The 18,129-nt window shown below is 52.7% G+C and overlaps 1 protein-coding gene across 1 annotated transcript; it reads right to left on the bottom strand.

The window, feature by feature from the left end:
- Window positions 1–1,285: 1,285 nt before the first annotated feature.
- Window positions 1,286–7,577, bottom strand: TRNP1 (TMF1 regulated nuclear protein 1). The gene is made up of 2 exons (XM_027059962.2): window positions 6,601–7,577; window positions 1,286–2,073 (listed from the first exon to the last, which is right to left on the bottom strand). The coding sequence occupies exon 1, from the start codon at window positions 7,445–7,447 to the stop codon at window positions 6,767–6,769; it is 681 nt and encodes a 226-aa protein (XP_026915763.1). The 5' UTR covers window positions 7,448–7,577; the 3' UTR covers window positions 1,286–2,073; window positions 6,601–6,766.
- Between the last annotated feature and the right edge of the window lie 10,552 nt (window positions 7,578–18,129).

The raw sequence follows: 18,129 nt of genomic DNA, 5'->3' as shown, positions 1-18,129 counted from the left end.
TTTCACGTGGATGAGCGTGACAGTATGTCTCCTGTACATCTGTGTGATGGGGCATCGTTGGCATGTGACAGTTTGCATTACTGTGCACTTGCCACTTTATGTAGGACCATGGCAGGGCAGCAGTGTGCCAAGATGTACGTTTTCTTGATGTACATGACACCAGCCATGACTTGCGGTGACTACGTCAGAGGCCCATGGTGGCAGCAGGTGCGCCTGTGGGTGTGTTTGGGGGTGGTGCCGTGTTTCTGGGTGTGAGAAAAACAGTGACTCAGTGGTTGGCATTGTTCTCTCCGGGACAGTTCCTGGAACCATCTAAGATGCCAGGGTAGGCAGGAGTCAAGAACTGGGAATCACAGCCAGAGAGGGGAAGGTGGAGGGAGGAAAGCCCCACCCCCCAGCCCCACAGTGCTCACCAAGAAGCAGTCCACCCACCCCTTATGACCCATGGTGGGTGGGGGAGCTCCAGAGCCGGGAGACGCATTGCTGTGAACTTTGGGGAACAGAAGACATGCCCTCAGGCAGTGACATGATGTGTTGGCCCCTCCAGTCCCACTCTCCACCCTTCGTGCTTGGTGCTCTGGGAGGCTGACCTCTATGGACTGTGGGTCAATGGCTCCCTTGTTCTCAGCCTTCCTGTTGGTTCAGCCAATGAGAGACCCCAGCACTGAAAGGAGGAGGAGAATGGGATGTTTATTCCGCCTCTTCCCTCCCCCACCAGGTTGCCATGGTTGGCTACATTTCTCAACCAAAGGCCACTGTTCCTGTCAGGGGCCTTCTCCACACACCTGCACCCTCCCTTTCCTGTCCCCTTGTAAAGGCTCCCCACTGTTGCTAGCCTGAGAGAGCTGCACTGTCGTTGGTTAGTTTCTTAAGCCCGGCCCACATTTCTGGAAATAACCCCTTTTAAAATCTCTTTCCAGTTTGAGTGTGCCCTGTCTCCTGCTGGGGCCCTGACAAACGGGTCCCTGTTGTCGGTAGCACAGTCACACGCGATCCTCCATGGATCGTCATGCTGCCATGTTATCACAAATGTGCACGACCTCCTCGGTGTCACGCACAGTCTCACACGTGCACGCCCAGCCCCGAGCTTCCTCGTCACATCCTTAATCAGGGGAGACATCCTGGAGAGGGTCAGCTCTGAGCCAGATCAAGGGGGAAAGCAGTCTGCAAATCAGTCACCAGGGCCAGGTTGCCAACAGAAACTAAGCAGAAGGTGTTATGTGACAGACACACCAAAGGAAAGGCGGCAAGGACACCTGCAAAGTGAACCACAAAACCACATGCCTCTGTCTCACGTTATTGAAATTTATTCTTCCTGAATGTATAAATCAGGGGATTGATTCAATATACATTCATTTTGCCGAATTCTACAAGTTCTTGGTCGTAAGTATGCTCCCCCCCCCTTCCTTTTATTATCAGGATACTTGAATAAATATGCTCCCATTTTTCATTTAAAACTTTGCTTAGGATTTTTATGTTAACACCGCCTCTTCCTGAGAAAGAGGTGCCCCCCCCCCCCAGGCCAGCAACTTATCATCTTTCTGAGAGGCCACAGGCACACCCCTAGCCGGAGAGGACAAGGACAGCGGGTGAGGGAACAAGGGATTTCTCAGAACATTTCCCATCACACAGGCCTCCCAGCTTTGTCAGACTGAGAAGCGATGGCATCGACCAAAACGGGGACCCCAGCTGCACTGCGACTTAGGAACGGTGACTATTTCTTAAAAGAAATCCTTTTCATTTTCACAGTGGAAACGTTTGCTCCTTTCTTAGATAATCTGATTGCACCTCAGAGGACCTGTTGTAACATTTCCAATCATACGGTGTCGGCCAAAGTCAAATGCAGATTATATAAGGAAACTCAAGAGAACAGGCACCTTCCCCAGAATTGAGCACCTTGCCACTGTTAAGTGCAAGGCTCCTGTAAAGTAAGGACGGTGCCAAGGTTGTGTGGGATCAATTCGGTTGTGTGAGGTTGTGAGACGTCTTCCTGAAGGAAGTAAGTGCCCGGGGAAGGAGCAGAATCCAGGAGTCCAGATGCAGACAGTAGAGGCTCTGGGGAACTGGGAGGAGCTGGAAAGAATAATGTCAAGAGCTTTAATTACCTCCTTCCCAAAGCCACCCAGCCCCACCCAAACCCTTCAACATTTGCCTCGAGAGGGGCCATTGTGGAGAGAAGGTACAGGACTTTATTCCGGGACAGGGCTCCACTGGCTCCTGCCCAGGAAGAGATGGGGGCTCCTGGGGTAAGGAGAGGTTCCCTTGGGCCTTTGTCCTTGGCTGGGATCCCCACTGGTCTGAGCAGCTGGAATGGAATGTTCCTGGGAAGAAAAGCCTTCCCTGCCTCCACCTCTCCCCTTATGGAGTTCCCTAGGACCAACAGTGGGGGGAGAAGGGGGATCGTTCCAGGGATTCCTGATATGGCGATGCTCTGGATGCTCTGGAGAAGCAAAGGCCCACACTGCCTGGGGGCTCTGTCCTAGCAGCCTCTCCTGGGCTAGGTAGATTGGCCCACTCAAACATTTACAAATCTCCACTTTGTGCTTAGTGTGACCTCTCATTTAATAGTCTGGAGTTATCTCCTCCCCAGCTCCCCAGTAACACAGACGCGCACAAGAAACCAGCTCGGAGAAGGGGAGTCATTTGCCCAAGGTCTTCCGGCGGAAAAGTTACAGGCAAGCACTGAATCCCACATCTGTCTTGTTCCAAGCTTGGGGCACTTTCTGCCCCACCATGGAGACTGTTGTCCTCCTCCTCTGCCATCCCAGGCCCTTTGCTCTCCTTGGCACCAAACATCCCAGGTGTGCAGGGAGAGGAGGTAGCCCTCCAAGGCAAGCCCAGGCCCTGAGCATCGCTGGCCTGCCCTTGCCTGAAGCCAGGTATGCTGACTCAGCCTGACTCACCCCCGGAGCCCAGACAACCAGGGTGGGGAGCCAGCTTCTAGGGGTGTGCCCCAGAACTTGGTGGAGATGATTGGGGAGGGGGGGTGCACCTTCTGCCACATTTCCAGCATCTCATCACACCCCTCCCAGATCCAAGGACCAGAGGGCAATGTACCCGGACTTAAAGGGTAAGAGCCCAGATCCCCCACCGTCAAATGGAGCCCTCATTAGCCTGGTAAATGAAAAGCCGGGTAGCCTAGTGTTTAAAGGACCCCTCATTTGCAGGTTCTAGTCCTTGGGTAAGTCATCTGCCCTACCTCGTCCTCAGTTTCCTCAACCACGGAAATGGTTGTGCTTTTCCCAGCTACTCCCCTTTGCGGAGTGGTTGGGAGGACTGAAATGGATAGAAGGTAAAGTGCCTAGCACGGAGGAGGTGGTTAAAATATTCAGGAACCAAGGATTCTCTTCCCCTAACACTCCTGGCCAGGGTTCGTCAGGTACTAATGGGGGAAGAAATAGTCTGGGGATCTCCCAGCTTTCCCAAATGCCTCCTCCCCCAGGCTGTAAAGCAGGGAGCCTCTCTTTTATCTCTGAGAAGACTGGGCAGCTGAATTTTCTCTGGGGACCTGGCAGGTGAGGGGAACTACAGGCTTGGAGGCACCTCGGCTGTGACCTGTTGTTTATGCCGAATCTCTAGGAAGCCACCCTGGTCCCCAGACGGCCCCAGGGTGTACCAAATCTGTGAGGAGCGAAATGACTCCAGCCTTGCACTCAGACGGTGGCCACCAACACGGGCAACCTCTTTTTCCAGGACAGTCTCTCTTGACGAACCTTCCCCTGAGGTCCGGGGCTGGGCCCAACCAGAGGCCCAACCGTACGCCCCTTCTCTAAATGACCGCCACGACCCGCTCGGTCTGCCAGACCCTTAAAACTCAAGGCCAAAGAAGGCCCCCTTGCACCCTGCAAGGCCGAAAAGGGGCTAGTCGGGGGCGGCGACCGTGGGGAATAGAGCCTGCTTCAGGCCACGCCCCCACGCCCCGGGAAGCAGCCCCACACTGCCCTCTGGTGGCGCCTCCCAGAAACGCCCTCACTTGGCTAGGGATCCCTAGAGAGGGAAGGGGGCTTATCCAGGGAAAAGGCAAATTCTGAATTAGAACCTTGAACTCATCTCCCAGCCCAAACACTGGCCCAAAGAAAGATTCCTGTTCTCGTTTCCCTTTGCTGAGATCCCAGATTCACGGCTAGCCATCGATGTTCTCAATGCACGAGTCTCTCAAGATCCTCAGGGCTGGAGCCATCAACAAAAGTGTTCAAAAAGTTGGGGCAGAGCGGGGTCAGTCATCCGACCAGGAGCTATAGTTATTTGTGAAGGTATAAATAGAGCCCTCCAACAACACAAATTACCCAGCCCAAGAGGGTTCCCTGGGATGGTGACTGCCAGGGAAGGCTGCCTAGACGAGGGCTAGGAAACACAAGCCCTTAAAAGCAGAGACCCTCTGATTCACTGCTCCTTCTTGAGCTCCTGGACAGAGTAGATATTAATGTTTGTTGACTGAGGAGAAAATGGAGGCTCCTAGAGGGGGTTGGGTGGGCCAGACAGGGGTGGGAAAGTGATTTTTATTAGTTGGCTGAGGAACCCTGGGTGGAGTCCTGAACCAAGAGCTGGGGTTCAAGTCACTGAGTACTGTGTGCCCAGGACGAAGGCCTTTGGTGAGCAGTGGGACATCTGGGAGGGGGGAGGGGACCAGAGCTGCCAGTGACACTAGGACCAATCTCTATCTCCCACACACACACATCACTTTCTCCAGCAAGAACCATCTCTAATGCCTCACCCCCCCACCGCCTCCAAATCAGGACAAAGCTGATTACCAATAAATCCCAGAGAAGGCAACGCTGTGATGGCACAGAGCACTTTACACAATTAGCTAAAAGCTTCTCTGGACCAAGTGCCCCTTTCCTGTGCAATCCAGAAAACAAACAGTCCTGGCTGTAGCCCAGTGCTGCAGCCTGAGCTCCTGTGTCACCTCCAGGAAGTCCTTGTTTTCTCTGGGCCTCTAGACCCTGAATGAACTGAATAACTTCAGAAGGTTCTCCCTCTCTCCGGGAAAGCCAGAGGACACCAGGGCCCCTCACTGCTCTCCTGGTCCCCAAGCTCACTCAGACTCCCTGAGACCTCCTCCTGGACTTCCCTCCCCTAGCCAAGAATGGGTTTGGGAAAAGCCTGGCTGTGAGAAACCAGCCCCAACGTATAGTACCTGAGAAGAGGGAGAGGAAGGGCTGAGAGTCAGGTGAGGGCCCCTGGGGCTCTGCCTTTCAGAGAGCAGTTTACCTGACCCTCAAAACTCTAGGATTAAGCCAGACTCCAGTGACTCTGACATTCTCATCCTACCCTTTCTTCCCTATTCCCAAGCCCTGACATGAGAAAGGACAGCTATGTTCAGAGAGGGACTAAGCAAACCAGTCCAAAGAGGAGGCAGAGTTGTTCCAGGTCACATAGTAGATAGGCTGGACACCAGCTCTCTAGACCCTGCCCCCGGGCAGGGAGGAGACACTATGGAAAGGACACACAGGCTTGGGACCTAGTTCTGCCCAGTGCTGGGACGTGACCTTGCTGTAAAATGAGGGCTTTAAATTAGCTCCTAGATCCACCAGCAAAAGCAGTGCTTGTTTCTAGGTGTGATTTAAAAGGATAAAACCTTCCTCTGACTGATGGGGGAAGAATGACCTCTGCCCTGTGTTAACCTCACTACAGCCCTTCTCAGAGGTGAAGATAACCACTTCACAGACCAACAAGGGAGGCTACAGTCCAATCAGTCCAAGCAGCAAAACGGCAGCCAGGCCATTCACAGCGGAGGGGGGGCCAGGGGGGAGCGGGGTGCTGATAGGCATGTGGACAGGAAGAATAGTAGCCAATCTCATTTCAGGTCTGGCCCTTTAAGGCCCCCCCTTCTAGAAGTAGATGACATGCCTACCCCCTTGGGGCCCGTTAAAGGATGTCACCTGGCTCCATGACTGGCAGAACCATCTTAGAGACGGGGTGGGGGTGGGGGACGGTGGAGGAACCTTAGGAGAGCAGGTAAGGCCTTAAGCAGTTACCAAATACCCCACCCAGGTTATCGAAGGCAAGATGTACTTGACTTGGCAAAATTGCTTGAGAGCATGAGAAAAGATCTGTCTCCTAGAAGTGGAAGGGCCTAAGTGTGATGGGAACAAATCCTCAATTTCTCTGGGATTCTGTCCCCCCAAATGGGAAACGGGCTTAGGAGAGAACTTAGTGGTACATTGCTGGCCCAGCCCCCACCGCATCCTGGGACCTCATTATTCTGTCCTCCCCGAAGGTCTAGAGCTGGGCGGCGCCAGAAATCAGCAGTCTCAAGGGCAAGACTCTTCTTACAGCCACAAAGGACCCAGGAAAGGCAACGCGGGTGTAGGGAGGGAGGGGTGGATGGCCTGCGTCAGCGCAGCAGGCTCCCAGTGGTGAAAGTTTGCCGGCAAACCCCTCCTGGAATCTGAGCATCTTCAATTTTTCCAACTCTATAATGGGGACTTGGTGCTACCACCTTACTCCCCAGAACCCAGGAGGTCTGGGAGAGGCAGTAACAAAATGGACAGCTTTATTAGGGACCCAGCGGAGGTCCAGAAGCCCCACGGAAGGGAAATCGGGGCCCTGCACCACCCCGCCCCGCCCCCTCAGATGCGCCAGCCGCTAAGACCGCACCTCAGCCTCCTTTACTGGGCCCCTGGCCCCCCGACTGTCTCTTCCTGGGGTCCGTCAGTCTGTCCATCCGTGTCGGTGACGCCGTCCATCCAGCCGACGTCCCGATCCGTCGGTCGACACCTCGGCGATGGCCTGTCGGGGGTGGCCAGGGGTCCCCGCGCTGAGGTCAGCGCTGGGGGGAGGCGGGGCCGCGGGGCGGACTTCGGCGGAAGGGCGAGTCGGGATCGGGGCCGTGGCCCCGCCGCAGGCGCCCGGCGCCCCAGGGCACGCAGCCACCCAGGCCCAGCGCCGAAGCCAGCAGCGCGGGCGGGCGGCCGCGGCGGCCGCGGCGCGGGCCCTTCTTGAGGCGCGACCCGTGCGCCGCCAGGTAGAGCTCGGCCTGCGCCACGCCGCCGCCCAGGCGGCCCAGGCTCTCGGCGCGGTGCGCTAGGCGCAGCTCGGCCGCCAGGAAGACGCGGTGCAGCTGCAGCACACGGCTCTCCAGCTCCGACACCAGGCGCCGGCGGCCCTCCACCTCCAGCAGTCGCCGCCGCGCTTCGGCCAGCTCCAGCGCGCGGCCCCCCGCTCCCGCCGCCGCCGCCGCGCCCCCTGCCGGCCCGGTGCCCCCCGCACCCACGTTAGCGCCCTGGCGCCAGCGCTGTAGCTCCTGCCCCTCCGCCGAGCCCGCCCACGCCCGGGCCGCTTCGGGCGGTGAAGAGACCTGAGCCGGGGTCGGAGTCAAGGTCGGAGTTGGGGGCGGGGGCTGAGGGGACGACAGGGGCTCCCGGGGCGGCGGCGGCGGGGACCCCGGTTCCGCCGTCCCTTCCTGGGCCCCCGGGCCGCAGGCGCTGATGCGGCAGCCCGGCATCCCCCGCCCCCCGGCGGTCTGCGGCCGTCGATCCGCTGGTCTGGCCAGCTGCCCCCGCGAGGGGGAAGACGGACGCCGCGCACGCGAGAGAGATGCGGCGGCAGCTCCCACGCCAGGCGCCGGTGCATCTTATAGCACACGGGGCGGAGCGATGGACAGCACAGCCAATCAGAGACTGGCATGCCTGAACCCGCCTCCCCGGCCCCGCCGGCTCGGGACTTTGCCCAAACCCCTCGGGGCCCTGGCCCTCGTCCGGCTCTGCCCTGCTGGGGCGTCCGGTGCCCATCCACTTCCCCCCAAATTTGGGGTGTAAAGAGGACCTCATCTTCTCTGGTCTGGTCCCTGAGTCATAAACTCTGATAGTTGGTGCTTAGAAATCATGGACTCCAGTCCCCGGCGCGTGATGGTGGGGAGGGATGCCTGAGGCCACACTGTGTGTGCCAGTGGGAGTCTGGACTAGAACTCAGGAGACGTGGCTCCTTGCTCAGTGCTCCTTCCAGTAACTGTTGGCCGTGCGCCCCTTCACCGAACTGGTTCTGCCTGGTCTGGGCCACAAGTCTCACCAGGACCCCTTCTCCAACTCCCTGGGTCGGTAGAGAGGTTAATGCAGAGGGGTGACTGGCGTCCTGGTAGAGATCTGGCCGGGCTGTCCCCCCACCAAGGAAGCCCTTCGCTTGCGAAACAAACCACAGTGCAGCCCCTGAGCCTGGCGTGGCTTTCTCAAAGGAGCCCTGACCCCACGGTGTTTAAAATTCTTTCTGTGTCCTTGCTCCTGTTTGCTCCTTCCAGTAGTAAGTATCCCCACATCTAGAGACAGAGGGGGAAATAGACCCAGAAGGTGCAGCAGTGCCTTGCTCAAGGTCACACTGCAGGTCAGTCGCTGAATCTGGACCGCTGAAGGGGACCAACTTGACCATTCGTGCCATCTGGGAGCTCAGATACCTGGGTCTCCTGGCATTGATGGACCCTCCTTAAATGGGACTTCAGTCAGCCTGGCAATATGATAGGACTGAGCCCTGCCCATTTTCCCTGAACTAGAAGTGCCCCTGCCCTACTGCCTCCAAACACTTGCCCAGACACCTAGACCATGCCTCAGTTTCCACCCACTTGAAGGTGCCATAAGCGATGGGAGATCTCTGTGGTGGGTGGGAGCAAGGGCTGGGGGGCCAAAAACCAGTTCTGAGACTGATTAAGAAGAACCCCAGCAAACCTCAGTCTCGGGAGGACTTGCCAAAAAGGTGTAGCCAGTGTGACTACTGCCCCAGCTGAACAGGAGGCTGATGGGGGAGCTGCACTCACTTGATGTTGAGGAGGAGGGCTTCACGTGGAGGAGGACGATGGATGCCCTGACCCGCCATGTTCTCTAAGTGTTTTCAGGTGCCTTAAACTGAGTGATGGGGACTCGAGGGTGAGAAAGCTCTGCTCCTGAGGGGCAGCTCAGAAGGGGCTCAGAGAGAGGAGAGTGGTCCCTGAGGGCACACCAGACTCATGAGGAAGAGGAAGGGAGGAGGACTTGGCAGGATTGAGGGGGGGGATGCTCGGTGACCAGGCTCAGTGGAGGAGGAGGGAGGGGCCCAGTGAGGGCAAGAAGAACGGTGCAGGGAACATGATGGGCTCAGTGAGAGGAGGGAGGGGAGAGGGCTAGTGGATGCCCTGGTGTTGGAAGAGGAAGAGGCTCACAGAAGAAGGGAGGATCAGTGAGGGGGGATGGGGGGACTCAGGGAGTCAGAAGGGCTCCATGGAGATGATGGAGGCTCAGGAGTTTCCAGATTGCCCCCAGCAAGGAGGAATGCCCTGCTAAATGTGTCCTTTCATTGAGTGGTCCCCTTTGTGTCATCAAACCTTGTGTCTTTCTCCGTGCAGAAGTCCCCCACCCCCATGACTGTGGGGAGATTGACAGGTATGTTGCCTACATCAGGCAAATCTCCGCTCTCAACTTCTGGGGAACAAATCAAGGGGAACAAGATCAGGACTTGCGCCCCACCCCCACTCCCCGCCAGATCCAGAGACCCAGCCAGACCTGAGTCTGACACATTGTCCATTTGGGCAAGTCGTTTCTCAGAATAGGAGATACTGAACGCATATTAACTGAAAGGATGAATGTTTATATCCTCCCAGCAGCCTCAGGAGACAGGTATCATCAGCCTTTTCTTCCTGATAAGAAACCAAAGCCCAGAGAAGTGAAGAGGCTTGCCCAAGGCCACACAGATAAGTGACTGAGAGGATTCAAACATGGATCTGACCCACCCCAAAGTCATCCTTCATCTCCCTGTTATTCTGATATGTCCCCTGTTCCTATTCTCTATGGCACTTCCCACAAGTTATAGATAGATACATATTTGTTTCTTGCTTAGTTATTTTTTTTCAACGTTTATTTTTTTTATTTTTTTTATTTTTGGGACAGAGAGAGACAGAGCACGAACAGGGGAGGGGCAGAGAGAGAGGGAGACACAGAATCGGAAACAGGCTCCAGGCTCCGAGCCATCAGCCCAGAGCCCAACGCGGGGCTCGAACTCACGGACCGCGAGATCGTGACCTGGCTGAAGTCAGACGCTTAACCGACTGCGCCACCCAGGCGCCCCATCTTGCTTAGTTATTTAATCGTCTCTCTCCCTAGGTCGGTTTTGCTTACCATGAGAACCATCTCAAGTTGAGTGTCTGACCTCATAACACAGTCAATAAATGTTTATTTGAATTGAAACATAATGCAAGGGTAGAGCTTGTTGAGAATGTAGAAGCCCCCTCTTTCTTTCTTTCTTTCTTTCTCTCTCTTTCCTTCCTTCCTTCCTTCCTTCCTTCCTTCCTTCCTTCCTTCCTTCTTTCTTCTTTCACCCATTCAACAAATTTGATCAATAGCTCCTCTGTTGGTCTGGCTGCTGGAAGCAATGACCATATGGGGCTCTGCCCTCAGGAAATACACAGTTTTGGGCGGTGGCGGGGGGGGGGGGCGGCAGAGACAGAGCCAGGTGATGGCATTTCAATGAGATATGTACTGGGATGGAGGGAACACTGAGGCTATGGGGGCATAGAACAGACACTGAGCCCAGCTGCATGGGGAAAGGTTCAGGAGAGTTGCCCGTGGGAGACGATATTTAAACTGAGACCTGAAGGCTGATTCAAATGGAGTGATGCACAGGTGGTGGGGGGACAAGAAGGGAAGAAGATTCAGGATGAGAACACGGCGTGCACAGGGCCAGAGGTGAGAGGCATTTGGCGTCTATCTGCCCGCTTCCTTCCCGGCTTCCTTAATTGGCCTGCCCCGCCCTCACCCCTGCCCGGCTCCTGGGAGTGGACAGGGGCCACAGCAACGACCTCCACGGACACGGCCAGCCTGGCAAACACATTTGGAATTAGGGAATACATTTTTAAACTATAAAGAGTGTCGGGTTTTTTCTGATCTTTACAGAAGTGAGACATCCCTTTTGTAGAAGAGATGAGAAATAAAGAACATATTAAAATATTTTAAAAGACTAAGGAGGGGAAAGTCATCCGGAATTAGAGAGACTTCAGTCTGCACTGAAGCTCAGCTCACCCCTAGCTGTGCAACCCTGAGAAAGGGACTCTTTCCCCGTGAACTTCAGGCTCTAAGGAATGGAATTGCCAATACCCATGGCACTGACAAGGACATAGGTGCAGGCGTGTCCAGGGTCTCAAAAGCTGGTCAAATCTGTCTGGGGTCTGAGTCAGAGACCTGAAAGAGACGAGGCAGCCCAGGGGGGCCTGGCTCCAGAGTTCTGTCCATTATATGCATGCTCCTCTGACACAGAAGCCAGTGGAGAGAGACAGGGCCTGACAGAGGCTGTGGCCCAACTCACGATCCCCCTCCACCAGCTGAGAGTGGGATGGGGCAGGAGGTCAAGGCCTGAGGAGTCTGCTTCCATCCAGCCTAGAAGATTCGAGGCCTCACCAAGAGATCCGACCCCTCTTTTTCAGTCTCTTCCTGGCAACCTGGCCTGACACCCTCCAGGATGTGATATCAGTTTAATAATTTAGCAGATGCAGACAAAGATAGCAGCTCTGAAAATAACCTAGCTAGGCCCCGGCCTCCTTCTCCTCTTCCCTCAGCAGACTCCCCTGCCCTCCCTGCAAGGTTTCTGATGGCTCCACACCTGTCAGTGCCCCTGCCTGCCAGGGAGCTCATAAGCTGACGCCTCCTCCTCCCTCTCCTCCCTCCTCCTCACCTCCCCTTTCTCTCCATTCTCAGGTTAAGAGCTTTCATATGAATTAAAGCTTAAAGGGATCTTACACTAGAAGCAACACGACTTGGGTTTAAGTCATTATGTGGCCTTGAGCAAGTCTCCTCTTTCTTTCTTTCTTTTTAAAGATTTTATTTTTTTTTAATGTTTGTTTCTGAGAGAGAGAGAGAGAGAGAGAGAGAGAGCAAGGGAGGGGCAGAGAGAGAAGGAGACAGAAGATCCGAAGCAGGCTCTGTGCTGAGAGCGCAGATCCCCATGTGGGGCTCAAACCCACGAACCCATGAGGGTGCCTGGGTGGCTCAGTCAGTTAAGTGTCTGATTTCGGCTCAGGTCATGATCTCATGGTTTGTGGGTCCGAGCCCTGTGTCAGGCTCTGTGCTGACAGCTCAGAACCTGGAGCCTGCTTTGGATTCTGTGTCTCCCTCTCTCTCTGTCCCCCCCCCCCCTGCTGCTTGTGCTCTATCTCTCCCTCTCAAAAATGAATAAACGTTTAAAAAAACAAAACAAAACAAAAAACCATGAACCATGAGATCATGACCTGAGCCGAAGTCAGATGCTTATCCAACTGAGACTCCCAGGCACCCCAAGCCTCGTCTTTCTAAGCCTCTGTTCCCACAATTATAAAAGGAGGTCTCTGGATTCCTAGATGCAGAATGGACAACATGTTTGGAGGGTGGCAATTATTTGGACAGGGGACTGGACGTCTTTCTCAGGAAGACACAACTCCGGTGTTGGTGCCATTTCAGTCAACAGCACTACAACCCCCCTCCCCCGCCCCTGTCGCTCCATCTGGAGAACTCACAGGTTTTCTTTGTGTTTCATTTCTCCTGTGATGAAAATTTTGCCCTGGTATTATATTCCTAGAACAAAAGGCTATGACTCCTGTCCACAGTGGATGCAGCAGGTTCCACATGTGTTTGGTGCTTCATCGTGTTTCTGACGAGTAGAAATGTTACGTCTCTCTGGGATGTTGGGAAGAGCAATACCCACCCCTCCTCGAAGTTTTGCTCAAATCCCTCCACCTTTGTGGGTCTCAGTTTCCACATCTCTAAAGTGGCCATGTGTCAAAGCCTAAGGTGAACAAGGTAAGACTCCATGATCTCTAGATTGTTAGCTCCAAGGGGCACCTGGGTGGTTCAGTCAGCTGAGTGTCTGACTCTTGATTTTGGCTCAGGTCATGATCTCACAGTCATGAGTTCGAGCCCTGTGTCGGGCTCAACCCTCAGAGTGCAGAGCCTGCTTGGGATTCTCTCTCTCCCTCTCCCTCTGCCCCTCCTTCACTTGCTCTCTCTCTAAAAATAAATAAACTTAAAAAAATAGATCGTAAGCTCCAAAAGGGGTGAGATTGAATCTGTTTTCATGCATTCATTCAACAACGTAACTAAGCACTTGCTAAATATCAGCCACCGTGCAAAGTGCACAGCAGTAAATAGAAGAAGCACAATCCTGTTCCCTCAAAGCTTATATTTCAGAAATCCAAATAATTAACCCCAAGAAATGTGCCATGAAGAACATACCTGCTAATATTTACTTGGTGGTTATTCTGTGCCAGGTACTGATCTTATCAGGTTATTATTAGTACACCCCATTTTACAGATAAAGAAACTGAAGAACAGAATGGTTAAGTAAATGTGACCAAGGTCGCATGGCCAAGGAGTGGCCAAGCTGGTATTCAACCCAGGCAGTCTGCCTGCAGAATCTATTTTCAACCACAATGCTATCTTTAGTGCTTCCCTAGAAATCATGAACAAGGAATAAACCAGAGACATAATAGAAAGAAGAGTTGGGGGTGGGGAGCTTCTCCTTAGGAAGTGACATTTAATGTTTTTTTGATGTTTATTTATTTATTTGAGGGGGTGGATAACAAGTGGAGGAGGGGCAGAGAGCAAGAGGGAGAGAGAGAATCCCAAACAGGCCTGGTGCTGACAGGACGGAGCATGATATGGGGCTCAATACCACAAACTAAACCATGAGATCATGACCTGAGCCAAGGTCAAGAGTCGACACCTAACCAACTCAGCCACCCAGGCCCCCCTAGGCGGTACATTTAAACCGAGACTTGAGGGGCGCCTGGGTAGCTCAGTAGGTTAAGTGTACAACTTCAGCTCAGGTCGTGATTCCGCGGTCCAGGAGTTCGAGCCTTGCGTCAGGCTCTGTGCTGACAGCTCAGAGCCTGGAGCCTGCTTCCGATTCTGTGTCTCCCTCTCTCTCTCTGCCCCTCTCCTGCTCACAGTCTGTCTCTTTCTCTCAAAAATAAATAAACATTAAAAAAGACAAATAAAAATAAACTAAGACTTGAGAGATGAGCAGGAGTCAGTCATGTGAAATTAGGGAGAGATTTCCCAGAAGAAAAAATAGTATGTGCAAAGGTCCTGAGACAGAAACATCCGTGTGTTCTGTGCCTGGTAAGCCAATAGGAGAATGGGGAGAGCTGAGGTCAGAGGAGAAGGCTCTGGGCTTGGAGGTCAGGGTGAGGATTAGGATTTTACTCTAAGTGCATGGGGAGCTTTTGAAAGGCTTAAGTGCGGATCAACATGATCTGATTTGTTTTTAAAAGATTGTGCTGTCTGCCCTGTTGAGAGTGAACTGCATGGGAGCAAGAGAATGAGGGAGACCAGTTAGGAGATTACTGCGGTAATCCAGCTGAGAGGATGTGGCTAGGCCAGGAGTAATGGCAAGAGGTTGGAAGGGGGTGGATTGCAGCTTTATTTGGAGGTGAACTGAGCGGACTTGTGGGTGGATCCGTGGGCGGGGTTGGGGGAGAATGCCCTCTGGGTTTGCAGATGGAGCCGAGGAACAGATTGTGGTGCCCTTGACTGAGATGGAAAAGACCAAGGGAGGGACAGGTTTCACGGAGAAATCAAAGTCCAGAGGTGTTTGGGTTTTTTTCCCCCTGAATGTTAATTGCTTCGTTACAAAAATAAGAACAAAAGGGGTCTATGGCAATAGCCCACGATATCTTCTCATTTTTTAGTCCAGTTAAGAAATATATTTTACAAGGGGTATATACTCAGTTTCAAAGGCAAAGAGATTATGTGAAATAAGGGGCATTAACATAGCATCCAGAGGGGCGCCTGGGTGGCTCAGTCGGTTAAGCGGCCCACTTCAGCTCAGGTCACGATCTCACAGTATGTGGGTTCGAGCCCCGTGTCAGGCTCGGTGCTGACAGCTTGGGACCTGGAGCCTGCTTCAGATTCTGTGTCTCCCTCTCTCTGTGCCCCTCCCCTGCTTCCTCCTTTCCCCGCCTCCCCCTCTCAAATAAATAAATAAATACATAAATACATAAATAAATAAAACAAAGCACTCAGAGGACATGGTTTGAGTTCCTGCGCACTGGAAAATGGACGTGTAACTTGTAAAATCATGTTCATTAAGCACCAGTCTAACGTGGAAAGGCAATACTCAAAAAACAAAACAAAACAAAAAAACAAAAAAAAACCCAGAGAGGAAAAACTATTTTTCTAGTAAAGATCTACATACATAAGGGACGGGTGAACTTTCGGTTTGGACACACTTTGGAAACTATTTTCTGTTTTTCCTCTCTACCCTCAATACTGTACTCACACAATACTTCACTTCTGACACTTCTGGTCACCAGATGTAAATGCGTGGTTTTCTTCCCCGCACCGACCGATTCTCCAAGGCCATGGCCGGGTGTCCCGCGACTCCATTCAATTCCGACACCAGCTGGAGTTCGTGCAGACTGCGCGGACAAGGCTCATTCCCACAAGACTGCTCTCCACTTCAGACCCCAATTGCAAGCAGGAGGTCCTCGGGTCACCCACAACTTCTGTCCGACTTGGCAAATCAGAGGTTCCCATGAGCCCCTCCTTGGATTCAGTCATTTTCTAGAATAGCTCACAGAACAGAGGGCAACATTTATCTTTACCAGCCGGCTTACTGTATAATAAAAGATGTGACAAAAGATACAAACGAGAGCGAGGTCCGGAGGGACCCCGAACACAGGAGCTTCTGTCTCCACGGAACTGGGGTGCACCACCCTCCAAGCACATAGATGTGTCGACCACCCCGAGAGCTCTCCAAGGCCCATACTTTGGGAATTTTAATGGAAGCTTCACCACGTAAGCATGATCAATTATTAACTCAATCTCTAGCTTCTCTCCCCCTTCCCAAAGGATGGGGCTGAAAGTTCCAAGCTTCTCAACATGGCTTGGTCTTTCTGGTGACCAGCCCCCATTCTGAAGCTATTCAGGAACCCACCAAGAGTCACCTCATTATAGCAAAAGATACTGCTATGACCCAGGAAACTCCAAGGGATCTAGGAGCTCTGTGTCAGGAACTGGGGTCAAAGACTGAACAGTAAAGCGACAGCATGCTCCTTATGCTTTTATCACTTGGGAGATTACAAGGGTTTTAGGAGTCCTGTGCCAGGAGCTGAGGGCAGAGTTCTATATATATACTTTTTAAATCTATTATTTCATAACACCCAAATTGGATATCCATGACAAGGAGGCGGGTATATAGATGTATCTGGAAGTCAGCACTGGAGAGTCAGGGCTGGAGATTTCATCAACATACAGATGACACTTAAAGCCACAGGGCAGGATGAATGGCCTTGGGAGAAAGCACTGATAGAGAAGAGAAGCCAAGTCCTGAAGCACCATATTTAGAAGTCATGGTGATGGCGAGGAACCAGCAAAGGAGCCTGAGCAGGAAGGGTTGGTGATAAGAAGGGAAAACAAGAGAGTGGCTGAGTAAATTGAGAGTGAGGAAGCACCCACAGCAACTCTAGACCACTCTTCTGTGACGTTTTGTTTTAAAAGAAACAGAGAGGGGCACCTGGGTGGCTCAGTGGATTGAGCATCTGACTTCAGCTCAGGTCATAATCTCCCAGTTCGTGAGTTTGTGAGTTCGAGCCCACATTGGGATGAGATTGATCTAGTGGAGAAGGGAATCTGGCTGGCCTGGCATGAACCCCACACGGGAGATGCTTGGGAAAGCAGGAGGGGATGGCTTTCCAGCAAGGTCATTCCTGCCTGAAGGCTTTGTCAAGCACTTACTCTGTGCTCTAGGTGCTGAAGATGTAACAGTGATCAGCGGGGGCAAGGTCCCTGCTCTCTGAGCACTCTCAATCCGGGGGGAAGGGGGGAAGATGAAGGCCACAAGGAAACAACACAAATAGCATTTCAGATCGGGTTGCCTGCATGCTCTGAAGGAAGTAAATGGGGTGATGTGACAGGGAGTAACCAAAAGGACATATGTTAGAACAAGAAGTCAAGGATGATGGAGCGGGAAGCTGTGGGATTTGCCTTCTCGTCATACACTGACCCTACTTTTATGTTTGAGGGGGGCACCACTTTTCTGAGAAGCTCAGTGCATGTGTTCTGTGGGACTGACACCCAGCCCATCTCCAGAATGGACTTGGGATCCTGGCCTGGCCAATGAAACTCAATCCTAGGGTGCTCGCTAGAACTCCTGGGGAAGAGACAGTTTCTTGGCCCAGGAATTGTGGAGCAAGTAGATTGTGAGTGTGGAGCTGCAGGTAGTCGTCTTGCTACCAGAAAGGAAGTGCCTGCCTGGTGTCTGGCAGGAGAGCCCAGAAACAGAGAGACCCCATGAGTAGAGAAATCACATGAGCGCCTGATTCCAGCCGTACCTGAAGGTGGTACTCCTCTTGGACCTTTTCAGTTAAGCCAGTTATCATTTTTCTTCTTAAGCTGTTTTGAGTTGGGTTTTCTGTCACCTATAACTGAACAAATCCTAACTGATGAAGAAGGCCTGAAGGATGCAAAGGAGCCAGGCTGAGAAGTGCCAGGGAGAAACAATCCAGGGTGGAAGGAGCAGGAAGTGTAAGATTCTTTGCAGAAGAGCGTTCGGCACATTTGGGGAACACAGAGGAGGCAAGTGAAGCTGGAATATAATGAGCGGTGGTGGTAGGATGAAAAGGGATAGAACCACAGGAAGAAAGTTCCATTTCTTTTTTTATTTTATTTTATTTATTTTTGAGAGAAAGAGCATAACCAGGGGAGGTGCAGAGAGAGAGGGGGACAGAGGATCTGAAGCAGGTTCCCTGCTGACAGCAGAGAGCCCCGCGTGGGGCTCAAATTCATGAACTGTGAGATCATGACCTGAGCCAAAGTTGGATGATCAACTAACTGAGCCACCCAGGAGCCCCAGAAAGTTCCATTTGTAACAAAACGGCAGAGAGGGGAGCAGAGAAAATACTTCTCCATGTAAAGTACTTTAAAAAACAAAGGATAAATTTAAAAAATTATCCTTTGCCAAGATGACTATCTTTTGATGAGCCGACTACACAGTAAGGGAAATAAGGCCAGAAATGACAATCCCACAAGAATAAAAGAGCCTTGTAGCTGGTGTTTGCTCTAAAGGAAACTGTTGAACCCCAAGGCCTAGTCAAAATGTTTTACTTCAACCCATAATAAGACATTTTACAATAGGACTCAGTACACAGACAAGAGTTCCATAAGCAATGCTCACCCTGATCACATGTGAGGCACGCCTATA

The sequence above is a fragment of the Acinonyx jubatus genome, chromosome C1 (assembly GCF_027475565.1).
Source record: "Acinonyx jubatus isolate Ajub_Pintada_27869175 chromosome C1, VMU_Ajub_asm_v1.0, whole genome shotgun sequence".
NCBI classification, from domain to species: Eukaryota; Metazoa; Chordata; class Mammalia; order Carnivora; family Felidae; genus Acinonyx; species Acinonyx jubatus.
The sequence above is the reverse complement of the archived record's forward strand: the minus strand, read 5'-3'. Positions and strand labels throughout refer to the sequence as shown.

Bases quoted from the DNA above. Each gene is read 5' to 3' on its own strand.
- TRNP1 (XM_027059962.2), bottom strand. From the start codon at position 7,447: ATGCCGGGCTGCCGCATCAGCGCCTGCGGCCCGGGGGCCCAGGAAGGG.